The sequence below is a fragment of the Clupea harengus genome, chromosome 17 (genome assembly GCF_900700415.2).
Source record: "Clupea harengus chromosome 17, Ch_v2.0.2, whole genome shotgun sequence".
In the NCBI taxonomy this organism is placed as follows: Eukaryota; Metazoa; Chordata; class Actinopteri; order Clupeiformes; family Clupeidae; genus Clupea; species Clupea harengus.
This window is the reverse complement of record NC_045168.1, coordinates 17,685,017-17,698,570: the sequence shown is the minus strand read 5'-3', so window position 1 is coordinate 17,698,570 and position 13,554 is coordinate 17,685,017. Positions and strand designations below refer to the sequence as shown.

The 13,554-nt window shown below is 41.1% G+C and overlaps 1 protein-coding gene across 2 annotated transcripts in view; it reads left to right on the top strand.

Annotated features, from left to right (window-relative positions):
• Nucleotides 1–4,992, top strand: part of LOC105898332 (alpha-2-macroglobulin-like) — a 54,553-nt gene extending 49,561 nt beyond the window's left edge. For both annotated transcript variants that reach the window (XM_042710168.1, XM_031583603.2), the window contains 16 exons: nucleotides 295–421; nucleotides 542–663; nucleotides 847–898; nucleotides 1,038–1,121; nucleotides 1,233–1,409; nucleotides 1,949–2,024; nucleotides 2,193–2,349; nucleotides 2,465–2,539; nucleotides 2,965–3,115; nucleotides 3,208–3,398; nucleotides 3,509–3,724; nucleotides 3,822–3,955; nucleotides 4,191–4,281; nucleotides 4,361–4,429; nucleotides 4,537–4,642; nucleotides 4,780–4,992. In XM_042710168.1, coding sequence (XP_042566102.1) covers nucleotides 295–421; nucleotides 542–663; nucleotides 847–898; nucleotides 1,038–1,121; nucleotides 1,233–1,409; nucleotides 1,949–2,024; nucleotides 2,193–2,349; nucleotides 2,465–2,539; nucleotides 2,965–3,115; nucleotides 3,208–3,398; nucleotides 3,509–3,724; nucleotides 3,822–3,955; nucleotides 4,191–4,281; nucleotides 4,361–4,429; nucleotides 4,537–4,642; nucleotides 4,780–4,820 — 1,869 coding nt within the window. In that variant the 3' untranslated portion in view covers nucleotides 4,821–4,992. The remainder of the gene's footprint in view (nucleotides 1–294; nucleotides 422–541; nucleotides 664–846; nucleotides 899–1,037; nucleotides 1,122–1,232; nucleotides 1,410–1,948; nucleotides 2,025–2,192; nucleotides 2,350–2,464; nucleotides 2,540–2,964; nucleotides 3,116–3,207; nucleotides 3,399–3,508; nucleotides 3,725–3,821; nucleotides 3,956–4,190; nucleotides 4,282–4,360; nucleotides 4,430–4,536; nucleotides 4,643–4,779) is intronic.
• The last annotated feature ends 8,562 nt before the right edge of the window (nucleotides 4,993–13,554 follow it).

The window sequence follows — 13,554 nt, the reverse complement described above, 5'->3', positions numbered from 1 at the left end:
TGACATCACTGGGAATCACTTCTGGAGCGATTGGGTGAACCATAAAAACAACGACAGCCAATCAGAATCCATCAAATTTTGAGTCATCACATTAAAACATGAATTACATTTCTGAGAGGTTTTACTCACCATTGGTCAGTGTGGATGCTCATAGTGTTATAGTTACAGTTGTTCTTATAGTTATGGCTGTAGTCATTGCCGTGTGAACCTTAAAGCATGAACCCTCTCTGGTCTAACTAGCAGTGCTGTTGCTGTGTTTTTGAGTGTGTGTTAAACATGAACCCTCTCTGGTAGGTTACAGTGACTCCAGCCCCTTCATCAGACTTCACTCTGACCCCCTCCTCTGATGGCCAGTACTCCTCCTGTCTGTGTGCAAATGGCAGGAAGACCTTCAAATGGACACTGGTGCCCTCTGTGCTCGGTGAGTGTACACACGGCGCAAGACTCCCTGAAAGAAACAGAAGACAAGTAAGCATATATTTATGACTGATATGAGTGTAAAGGTGTTATTGCTGAACATGATGTAAAAATTGCCTGGCAGGACTGATGAATGTTACCATGAGTGCAGAGGCCACACAGTCTCAGGCAATGTGTGGCAATGAGGTTGTGTCTGTGCCAGAGAAAGGTCGAATGGACATTGTAACACGCCCCCTGCTGGTTAAGGTAGGTGATGCCAAACATATTATTGTTTTCTTTTTTAATTCATTGTAGAGGATTTGTAATACCCCACTAAAATCTCAACTCAACTAACAGTGTTAGTGTTTTCACACAAGGTGTTTAGTGAAAATAACCCTTCGCCATTGATATCAGATTCAAGTCTTTTTTAATAATCTATTTTTCTTTCAGGCTGAAGGAAGTGAGAAGACTGAAAGTTTCAATTGGCTCTTATGTCCAAAGGGTGAATTTGATCCTATAGTCCTATGTTCCCATTATATGTCTATGGTTTTGAGAATAGATTTACCTGTCAGTCATCATACGACATCATAGTCAATGCAATTGGTATGTTAATTAATTACTTAAAACCATTATTCCCACAGGGGGCGCTCTAACGGAGGAGGTGGAGCTGAAACTCCCTGCAGCTGTCGTGAAGGGATCAGCCAGAGCCTCTGTTTCTGTGCTGGGTACCAAAGATTAAATACAGCTTCATATGCAGTAGTTAATGGACAGGAAAATTAACTAGTTGACTGCTGAGCCCTTAAACATGTGTGTCCAACACTCCATCCCTCCTGTAGGAGACGTCCTGGGTCGTGCTCTGAAGAACATTGGCAGTCTCCTGAAGATGCCATATGGTTGTGGGGAGCAAAATATGGCCATCCTCTCCCCAAATATCTACATTCTGCAGTACCTACAGAACACTAACCAGCTCACTGCAGACATCAGGGAGAGGGCCACCAATTTTCTTAAAAATGGTTAGAAGTTATTTTGCTTTCCAGTTCAATTCCTCAGTGTCTAGCGGGAGAGAGTGTGAACACCCTTGGACATACTATAGCTGTTAGAGTTAGACTATAGCTCTGGCTAGGTACTTGACCAGTCAGCTTATACAGTAACTGTGTGATGTGGACAGGGTATGAAACCTATTGTGTACATCCCATAATTTCCCATATTCCCACTGTTTGAACTGCCTGTCTTTTACACTACAGGCCTCACTGCTAAGCTTGTGTTTGGTAGACATGGTTGTAATATTCCACCAGTTAAGTGGTCACTGACTGCAGCACCAATGGGGATCCTTGTTCAGGCACATGGACAGGTGTGGGTGGGGTTGGCTTTGCTGGTGGATGTTGGGCTACTCTGATGCAGCTCTCCCACAGATACAGGACTATTGTGATGTACATCAGTGATGCACATCGCCACCTGGTGGTCATTCAGTGTCATACAATGGAACACTTTTGCCAGAGTTTAATGTGCATGATAATAACATGATCACCTATGATACAAATACAACTTACAGGATACCAGAGGCAGCTGAACTACAAGCACCGTGATGGAGCCTACAGCACGTTTGGCGAAGGGGAGGGAAACACATGGTGAGTTGACCCCAAGAAGTGCAGTCAAAGTCTATGGCAAGGCAAACACAATTTGGATAGTTCAGCTGTCCAGCTAAAAAAAAATTAGCTCATCTTTTTAGCAGTATGAAATGTGTAATTATCTGGAAAAACTTCCATTGACAATATTGTTTTTCTCTCTTCCTCCAGGCTGACTGCTTTTGTGTTGAGGTCCTTTGGTAAAGCAAAGTCCTTCACCTACATTGACCCACACATTATTGCATCTGCCAAGGCTTGGCTTGAAGGAAAACTAAGACCAGATGGTGTTTTCCATATGCAAGGAAAACTTTTCAACAACAGAATGAAGGTACACATGTGATGATGCATTGGTTGATAACATAGTGTAACAGTGCTTTGTCTGTTTTGGGATGGATGTGAGTTTCATGTTTCCATGTTTTTATCGGCTTTTGTCCCTGTTCTAGGGAGGTGTAAACGATGATGTAACGATAACTGCTTATATCACTGCATCGATGCTGGAGCTGAACATGACTGTTACGGTAAGAAAACTCATCACTCTGTGTAGTGGCACTCCGTTTCTTTCCAGTCTTCTGTTCCACAGTTTTGAAATCAGTTTAAGCCACTAGTAATTGAAACGCGAGTGAGGCAAGAAGATCTTCTATAAATGTTTACTTAGAAAATGTAGAATAAGTTCACACGGTCAAAAAACTATGTCGCTTCCAACGTCTCTGAGCTCAAATCCAAACTAAAAGTCCCACTAAATTATTATAACACATGAAATCATGAATTTGGCTCTTACACCCAAGTTAACTGAGACAAACCACCTCAAATCTATCAGAGATCTCATTCAGACAGTTTACTGTTGTGTCATACTATTGAATTTACAGTCATATTCAGATAATAACAGAATACAAGTGTTGCCTTTTAGGATACAACAGCATGAGAAAATCATATTTTTTTCCAGGAAAAAACGCTGACGTTTCTAAAGTCCTCCGTCAGTGACCTCTCCAACACCTACTCCACTGCTCTACTGGCCTACACCTTCAGTCTCGCTGGAGAAGAGGACATCCAAGCTCAGCTTCTCAAACACTTGGACAGTGTAGCAACCTCTGATGGTAGGAAGCATTTTACAGTGTGCCTGAAGAGACACAGATAACCCAACGCTTCAACCTGCTTCCTTTATCTCATGTGGCTCGTGTCTTCTCAGGGAGTCTCCTGCATTGGTCTCAGTCCTCATCAGAGCGAGCTGATTCCCTGGCGGTGGAGACGAGCTCTTATGTGCTGTTAGCTGTTCTCAGTAAAACCACACTGACTGCTGCTGACTTAGGGTATGCTGCCAGGATTGTCAACTGGCTGGTAAAGCAGCAAAATCCATATGGAGGCTTCTCTTCTACACAGGTGATCCACAAACACTTCCTTCTGAAACGTGTTTTTTGTGTTGCTGTGTCTGGGCTTTTGTCCAGCTTCTGTATTTGCCCACACTGAGGGTTGAGTGTGTGTTCTCTCAGGACACGGTGGTGGCACTGCAGGCTCTGGCTCTGTACGCCACCAAGGTCTTCAGCCCACGTGGATCCAGCACAGTGACTGTGCAGTCAGCAGGTGGGGACAAACACCAGTTTGACGTGAACCAGCACAACACATTACTGTACCAGGAGAGGGCGCTGCAGGATGTTCCTGGGAAGTACAGCGTAGAAGTGAAGGGCTCTGCATGTGCTTCTGTTGGGGTCAGTCTGAAAGATCACTTCTGCTTTGTTCTAGATGGTTAATGATGGATATTCTGTTAGGGCTATTTATTCATGTCTAAATCCTCTTCTGTAACAGGTGGCTCTTTTCTTCAACATCCCCACTCCCACTGAGCACTCAACCTTGAGTATTAAGACTCAAGCCAAGCCTCTGACTGAGGCAGAGTGCAACAAGGCCAATGGACAGGCCTTCAACTTAGACATCACAGTCCAGTAAGTAACCCCATGTAGAGTATAATTCCTACAAGTAAGATAAGTAACCACAGGAAAGGCAGAATGAAGGAAACCTCATATAGTGTCTCTTGTCTGTCTGAAACAATAGCACTGATGTCATGGGCTAACCACGCCCTAACCAGAATGTTCCATGTTCCTCGTGTAGTTCTCACATGCTGCCTGTTCTATTTAAAGATGACTTGATTGAGACAAATATTCATCCTTGCTTTTGCAGGTATGATGGACCACAGGAGAGCACCAACATGGCTATAATAGATGTGAAAATGTTATCTGGTTTCACACCTGACTCTGCCTCTGTTGAAAAGGTAAGTTGTCCATCCTAAGTCTGTGTTAGCTAGTGGATCATCCATCATAATGATACTGATGAAGGTTCTGTCTTAACAGCTAGAGGGCAGCATATTTGTGGACCGAGTCGATAAGAAAGATGACCACATCCTTGTGTATCTGTCAGAGGTGAGAAATAAACCACTTGGACTCAGAATCACTTTCCTCACAGGTTTACCTAAAATGACACACTTGCTCTACGTCGATCTGATGTGTTTCTACTTGTGTTGTATCAGGTTCCGAAGGGTTTACCTGTCTCCTACCACCTGACCATCCGACAGGATCTCCCAGTGAACAACCTGAAGCCAGCAGTGGTCAAGGTGTACGACTACTACCAGACCAGTAAGATTCCCTTAAAAACCAGAGTTACATGTAAATACCTATGGAAGATAGTGTTGTGTGCAGCAACCTGACCATGAACTCTCTCTCTCTCTCTCCCTCCCTCTCTCTCTCCCTCTCTCTCTCTCTCCCTCTCTCAGGTGACCAAGCTGAGGCAGAGTACTCCTCCCCTTGTGCATGAGAAGGTGTCCTGATGTATTGAATCTCTGTGTGTGTGTGTGTATGTGTATGAACTTTGTTTTGTTTTAATAACAACAGACAGAATAACAACAGACAGCTAAAGAAATAGGGCTATAAATGGAAATTACATTTCTTTGAAATAATCTGTGAATAAATGTCAATTTTATGACAAATAGGTTGACAGTATTTCATTTTTAACATTTTTAAAAATTATTATTTTACTGTTAGAATTAGCAGGGTTTGTATTACAATAAAACGTAGTCTCACATCTACATATTACTGGATACCTGGATAAGGGGAATTTGTGGAGGAAACTTTTGGACAACTAAATTGCTCCTAAAACATCTTGATATCTTTGAAGGTTGAACACTTTATGCATGCCTTCATGTTCCCTAAGTTGCATAACTTTGTATGGCATTTATTAAATATAATTGGTAATAATAAGGATTAAGCCAGACTTCAGAAATAAATGACTTGAGATTTGAAAATCTCTATAACAATACAATACACTTGTGAAGTACTTCAAGGAAACATTTCACATGATTATATATCCATTTAGCTTGTGTACATTATATTTTAACTGTGACTCTGGTGACAGGAAAGCTTTTCAATGTCAAATCACAAGCGTGTCGTACCGCTCTGACTGGACTGTGGAAGAGATAAAAAGCTCTCTGTGTGTGTAGAAGATGCCCAGGAATGTTTGGCTTCCATGAAAACATGCAGTGAATTGCAAGTGGAAGGGCAAAATGATACAACCTGGGATGGCCTTTCAATTCAATTAAATTGTATTTATATAGCACCAAAACAATACAGTTGTCTCAAGGCACTTTACAGAGCTCGGGGCCTGAACAAGCACAATGGTGACAGGGGCAAGGAAAAACTCCCACTTATTAGGAAGAAATCTTGAGCGGAACCTCGGCTCATAAGGGGGGGCCCATCTACTTGGAGCTGGCTGGGTAGGGAGGTAGAGATAAAAAAAAAAGGAGGGCTTGTGGCAGAAGTGGAGGGAGGAGAAGAGGATTCAATCAGAAACACGGTAGATGAATTCATACACGTATACATGTCTTAAATGTACAAAATACATACAAACATAACATGATACATACAAAAATGATAGTGGATGAGGTGGGGAGAGAGCATTCAAGTAGTGGGTTTACAGTGTGCTTGTAAGGTTACTATTACAAGGGTACGTAGCAGTGTTAATTTTGGCAGCTATTTAGTCTTAGTCTTTAGACGAAAATGCATATTAGTTTTAGTCACATTTAGTCATTTTTATCCTCCTTTTAGTCTAGTTTTCGTCGACGAAAACTCAGAGCACTTTAGTCTAGTTTTAGTCGACGAAGTCTTATTACATTTTAGTCTAGTTTTAGTCACATTTAAAAGTCCATCTCAAAGCCACATTAAACTCCTTTCCTTCCCTTCTCAGGCCCAGGGACCCCTTGTGTTGTGTCTACAATTGCATAATAGTCAAGCTTGCAGTACTTAAATTGTGGATGCAATTAGTCTCTAAGATACAGATGTCCTAGTATATGCCTACAGCTGAATTCCAATTAATTCAATGTAAATAATAATTTTAAGGCAATACTTAATTAACAGTACTGTCATTACTCACGCAACATTTTATAAATGAGGCCAGGCCAGGCCAGGTGGGTAATCGGGAGAATCGGGAGAGTTCCCGGTGGGCCGCTTCACTTCTGGGCCGGTCGAGAATTTTATTTTTTTACATTTGTCCCCATTAGTCCATATTATTCTCTTAAAGTAGGCTAGGCTACAGGCGTTCCGCATTCTGACACCGCAGCCTCTGCATGGGTTGTACCATGCGAGGAAGTTCTCCCCTCCCAAATAGAGTTGGTTCGGTCCATAGCCCGTCTTTTCCAAAACGTTTTCTCAGATAGGCTACCGATAGCTGGGCTGGGCTGGCCCTACCGCAACGATACGCGTCAGGGAGGATGGATGGGAGGAAGAGGCCAGGAGGGGCTGAAAAAGCCAGGTTGAAAAAAAGAAAGGCATTGGAGGAGGATGCTGCCAAATGTGCCAAGCTTACCGATTTATTTTCAAGAGGACAAACACAAGTGGCAACTGGTAAAGAAAGACATAGGCCTAATGATTAGCAACGTAACTATTCGGCTAACGTTGTAGCGTTGGTTAATATCTTTGTAGCGTTGTCAACCTATTCGCAAGCAAAATATTAAATTGAATTAAAATATTAGCCTTTTTATATCACCCGATATATGGCGATCCATAGACTTTGCAAATATTATGCAAATATTGATAACAAAACTCAAACTTGATCTGTGTATGCAGTAAAATGACTTCATTTTTCTTTGTAGCTTCTGAGCAGCAGATATAATAAGCCAGTCTCCTGCTGAAAATGATGAGCCCGAAATTTGCAATGAGGAGGCCATGACTACAGGGACAGGTAGAGAGGATAACAGAGTAAACAATATGAATTAAAGTTATTTAATGTAAGAAAGAGCAGTATATCATATAAGTTTCTGTTGACTTTGTCCATCACACAGGTTGCATGTGAGAAAAGCCTCTCAACCTTAACATTTGTGAAGAATAGGCTACGGAGCTCATTGAGTCAGGACAACTTGGAGGCTTTCATGTTAATGTGCACAGAGAAAGAAATCCTCATGTCTATAAGCAACGACACAGTTATAGATAAAGTGGCTGAAACCAGTGCACTGCTTAAGCGGTTACTGATGCTGTAGATGCTGTTGGTGCTATTCGCAATGTAACTGTATACTGTACTGTGGGTTGAACTGTAAACATTAGTTCAATATGCCTCTTTTTTGAAGAGTGGGATACATTTCAAATAGTGCTGTCAAACGATTAAAATATTTAATCGCGATTAATCGCATTTATGTCATAGTTAACTCAAAATTAATCGCGATTAATCGCAAATTTGTATCTATTCTAAATGTCCCTTCGTTTATTTATTTTTTCCATCATTTTATTTTTATTTTAATGCCCTTATCAACATGGAAAAGTGGATTGGCTTGCTTTATGCAAATGTTTTATTTTATTGAAAACCAACATTGCCAAACAGGGCGGTACAAAATAAAATTATAAAGTGCACATTTCAGGTAAACAAGGACTCAGCCTATAGTGCAGTTAAACCATGGCTTAATATTTTCTTTTTTTGAAGTTTGCTGGGAACATAGCAGTCAGGCATCTTATTTCAGAAACAATGAACCGTAACAGTTAGGCTACCAATAAAAGGTAAGCATACTACTTCTTTGCTTTCAGCCAGCTGCCTGTTGACATTTTCAGACAACAGTAAACTTTCCATTCAGAAGCTTTTTATCATCCATTTCGCTGTATCGCGCTCACCATTCACTCAAACCGTAACGTTAGCCTACTGCACAGTTTGCGAGGCCAAAAAAAATGTTGATCTAAAAAAAAAAAAAAAAAAAAAAAAACTTGCGTTAATCTCGCGATAAAAAAATGAACGCGTTAAAATGGGTTTGCGTTAACGCCGTTAATAACGCGTTAAACTGACAGCACTGATTTAAAATGCTTTATTTATTTATTTTTGCTTTTGTTAATTTATCAACCTATGCTTGTAGAATAGTGGAATATTTTTTGTTAACTTCTCAGTTTAAGTGGATTATTATTTAACCTTTACATTATTTATTGAACCATGGTGTTAATAATAAAAAAAAACGACAGAATAGTAAGAGCTGAACTGTTGCTTCATTCATCCAATTTCCACTACCATGGAAAAAGTGGGCCGGTCTTGGGCCTGAAATTCCCGGGCTGAAAAGTGGCCCCACTCCGGCCCTGAATGAGGCCCAATAGCAGACAGAGTTCGGCAACAACCTCACTAACAGGGCCTCATTTATAAAATGTTGCGTAGAAACCATCCTACATTTGATTGATTTTATTAAGCGAAACATTCATTTTGCCTTTTACCATTAGCCCTAATGGTGACGGTGGTGGTGACGATGATGATGATGAAACTGCGTGTCGGCGCTCGGAGAGTTCCGAATTCCTGCAGTACTCCAGTATTGCCACAAGGAAATGTACTTACACGAACTAGAACCAGACGTAGAGATACGTCCTTTTCTATGTCTAAGACGGTTTTTATAAATCTGTACTTAGACGTGGATTTGATCGCACGAACACTCTAAGATCAAATCTGTGTGTAAGTACGTTTTATAAATGAGGCCCAATATCAAGTCTAGATTTTGAAGATTCAAATGATGTGATAGCACAATACAACTTGTAAATAACCCCATATAAGGGCTATTATTTGGGGTTGATTGCCTACTTTGGATTTGCCTTATTGATCTTTAATATGTTCCTAAATGATAATGTATTGTTTGAAGAATTTATTGAGATTTTATGCCACCTTATCTCTTATAGATAATTAGGACTTTTATTTTGACAAGGTAAAAAGGTATCGCAGATTTCGTTATACGTTAATGTGAACTTGTCAGTACGGCTACAGTTTTAGTTACGGATTGATGCACATGCATATATTGGAAAAGTTTAATGGTTTAATGGACCCGTATGAGGCCAAAGCTCTTACGGTGGTGATAGTTTGCCAGTTTATTGAATGTATGAAGAAGAAAGAAGAAAATAAAAGAGTAATTTCACCAGCAGTAAGTTTCATACCACTATAAATACGGGGATCCGTTACAGTAAAGGTGCTTTTATACTCGGTTTTTACGCAGAAACGTAAGCACGTAAGATACATAAGCGCAGTTGTTTTGATTTATAGTTCCTTGCTGTCTTATGGCGGCAGGTATTACCCATAACTCTCTGCGCCATTCCCTAACCAGAGAAAAATTTAAAAAAAAGATGGCGGATGAAATCGTCGAAGTTCCACAAAAGTATTCACCGATGTACGTTTATTTGCTTTTTTTGGTAATTTTTAAAAAAAGTTACCGAGACATAAACAGTGTACTATGTACTTATGTCATGCTTGATTAACAAACATAGTCTGTTTCGTTAGCGATGTATCCGTTAGCCAGGTCGCTAACAGTAGCTGCTAGCTAGCAAATAAGCACACACAGCATGATGACACAGCGTCATGTTGCCGTACATGCTATCTTAATAGACTGTTCGAAATCAAAGGTTTTTGAGATACCTTCCCCCGAAAGGACCTGTCTCGTCAGACACTTGTCTAACAAGAGATCTAGGATTAGACAGCTATCTATGAATCCGAAGACAGCCCTGGTCTTGCTGTAAACACACTCACTGAACGATGGCAACCCGGAGTGAAAGTGATTTGGTGGAGCTGGAGCTAATTAACATTGAAGAGCAATTGATCATTTTGCGAAGGAGAAAGAGGAGACGAGAAGAAAAAATGGCGGTATTATGCTATGAAACCGGAAATGTGAGACTCCTGAAAGGATGAGCAGACCAATCACAGTCCTGCGGGCTGCGAACGGCTGGCGTAGCCTTTGTTGGATAGTTACAAATTTTAACGGACGCACTTACGTGTTATGTAAACTGCGCAAGGGGCTTACAACTGCGCTTATGTATCTTACGTGCTTACGGATCTACGTTAAAACCGAGTATAAAAGCCCCTTAAGTCTCGCACAGTCTCTAGCTAGCTAGCATCAGGTGAATAAGCTAAACTTTATTTTTGTACTGAAACAGATGATTGGTTTGTGTCGTTGAAAAACTCAAGCATCATGAGGGGAATCATCACGTCGCTGAATAGCTGGATCACTTAGCTATTAGCATGCTAAGTAGCTATTGTACAGTTTGCGCGGGGTACTGTATAACGGCTGACTCAGGCAGCATTCAGACGTGCACGTTGGAATGCGTTGCGCCAACGGATGGCGGAGGAGGAGTCTGGCGTGTGGGGTTCTGAGCGTGTCAGAGCGCAAAGCTAAAAAAAAAGATGGTGGACCAAACTCCGTAGATCAGGGGTGGGCAATTCATTTCCCCAAGGGGCCACATGAGATAGTGGGACTGTTGTGGAGGGCCGGACCAATAGGCTGAACTCAATTCTGCTCAATATAAGTTGTATCTCTTTATAAAAAAAACATTAAATTGTATGGTTTTGATTAACTGCTACTTGTAAGAGTATATGTTGCATTTAGGCTATAAATTTTTTTTGGTGCAGGCATATTAAAAACGCCAACATTATTTAATCAACATGTAATCAACATTCACCAAAACGATTTTGAAAATGAGCATGTTTGCAGTATTAAAGGTGTTCCCAGACGACCAATACACATGGCACACACACACACACACACACACACGAGAGCAAGCTTGCAATGCAATAGTATAAGTATACAAATGAATAGTAATATAAATATTTATCAGCGCAAATGGTCGCAGGCACGCACGAATGTAGGCCTACGGAAATAAAAAAATATCCCGCTTATTATACGGTTACTTACCAAAATAATAGAAGACATTTCTCCAAAATACCTCTTTTTAATGATTTTGTTGCCGTTTAGTTCTTCACGCAAATGCGAAGCAACCCACCTTCTGACTTCAAGTTTCAATGACTTTCAGTTACGTGAAATGACCGGACTACTTGCGTTGCGGAATGATATGATAGATGTGAATTAAAAGCACAAAACCCGTTGCCAATGACACCAGTCATACATTTTTCGCAGCAGTGAATATAAAGAAATTAGACCTGCGAACGTTGGGATGGCCCATTCAAATCAACAGAACTTTTTGGAACATTCTGAAGAGCCGTATAATAAGTACAGGTATTTACGTTTGATTCCTAATTTACAATTGACCTCCACGGGCCGCACAGGGACAGCCAACGGGCCGCAAATTGCCCTTGGGCCGCACTTTGCCCAGGTCTGCCGTAGATGGTCGTATTTGTACCTAAAAGTTGTTTGTTTGACTTTTTTTTTCTTAGATGTATTCAAAGTTACCGAGAAATACACACTGAACAATGTAAAAACCCCGTTATTGTAACTGAAAAATACGTCTGATAGGATTTGCGAGGTGTCTGAGCCACCTATCTAATGTTAGCATGCTACTACCCACAAGGTAAACAGCTTGCTAGCGGCGTGATTGGTTTGTTGACCTGTCAATCTCACTATAAAGTCTCTGTTATCAACACAACCCCATGCGCCAGACTCCTCCTCCCTCATCCGTTGATCAATGCATTCCAACGCATATCGTGTGAGTCAAGCGTTGCGCTCTTTAGACACGAGCATGAACGCAATCTGATTGGCTAGCGCCTGTGCTGTCGTATTTGCATGAAAGGCAATTTGATTGGCTGACGCATGCGTTGCCTCTCGAAAACTCTTGCCGCAAGCAACGCATGCAAGGCAACCCAACGGAGCCACAATTCAGTTCGGCAACGGATGGCGTCACTGAGGATCTGTCAACCTTGACGAATCAACGCATTCCAACGCATATAGTGTGAGTCCGCTGATACGTAACTGCGTTTAAGGACGTCATACGGCTTTGATCAAGTCACATTCTGTCTAGATGGCTAACGTTCAGTGCAACGACTCAATTTTCTTTTTGAAAGAAACTCCTTTTAGTTGGCGTACTAATGAAGATAAATTGACAACAAATCAATTAGGACCTCCTAGACCAAATGTATCCATTCAACAGGTTTCTACAAGGGGGGGAAATCCTACGTCCAAGAATTGGTACGAAAGAAAATCGTGGCTAGCAGGCTGTGAAGTGGCTAATGTAAAATGTCCTATTGTGTTGGTGTGAGTCAAGGATCACACGACTGTATGCGACTGTATTTAATCCAGACAACTGGTAACCGAGAGTGATACAGAGATAACCAGGGAACATGAACTTGACCACCGAGCATCCTGATTGGCTAATAGCTCATGATAAACAAAATGCATAATCATTTAACCAAATGATCTACAGCTAACGCAGTCTGCGGTCTGTATTTCTATATACCACTGTCACTTTTCATAGGTTTCAGTGTGAATGTTCGCTACTTGCACTAACACTGAGTTATTTTCTATGTGATTACTTTTTTGCTTTTGTAAGCGAATACTTTCAAGATCAGTCAATAAATATTGTTGGTTTTGACTTATATGTTGCCCCCTTCTTTATGTTGTTAAACATTTGAGTAATGTGAATAATGAATAAGTGGGATAATTTACTGTGGAGCCACGTCATTTTTGTTTATGAAGGCTCCTGGATGCAACTTTCTTTGATAGCTTTCCACCTGTAACTATAGCTACTCTATGTAGCTAGAGGGGACATCTTTCTGTTGTGTGCTGCCATCTTGTGGACAAAAAGGTATTGCTGTATGAGTCAATCAGCTAACACCAAATTGATACAATTGTACAATCGGTATTGTCTCATCCTATATCTCATTTAAAAAACATGTCAATTTACCTTAAATACTGCAGAGTTCAGTTTTCAGGTGTACCTCTTGCTTTGTTGTTGGCAACCTACCATTTGACCCTAAATCTTATTGTAAGGTCATCCGCTGAAACTGATCCATTTGACCCTAAATCTTATTGTAAGGTCATCCGCTGAAACTGATCCATTTGATCCTAAATCTTATTGTAAGGTCATCCGCTGAAACTGATCCATTTGAACTAGGTTGGTGTGGCGCGTGTGGTGAACTAGGCCGGTGCCCAGAGTTACCCATCTGCCACGGTCGATGCCTGTGAAAAATGTCACACCAGATCGCCACCTGCTGGTAGACCAAAGCACATGAAGTAAGAACCAGAGGAAGAGGAAGCCCCAGAGGAAGAGGAAGCCCCAGAGGAAGCCGTGACTGATTGCTTGAGAATGACAATTGATTTTTGCCGTGG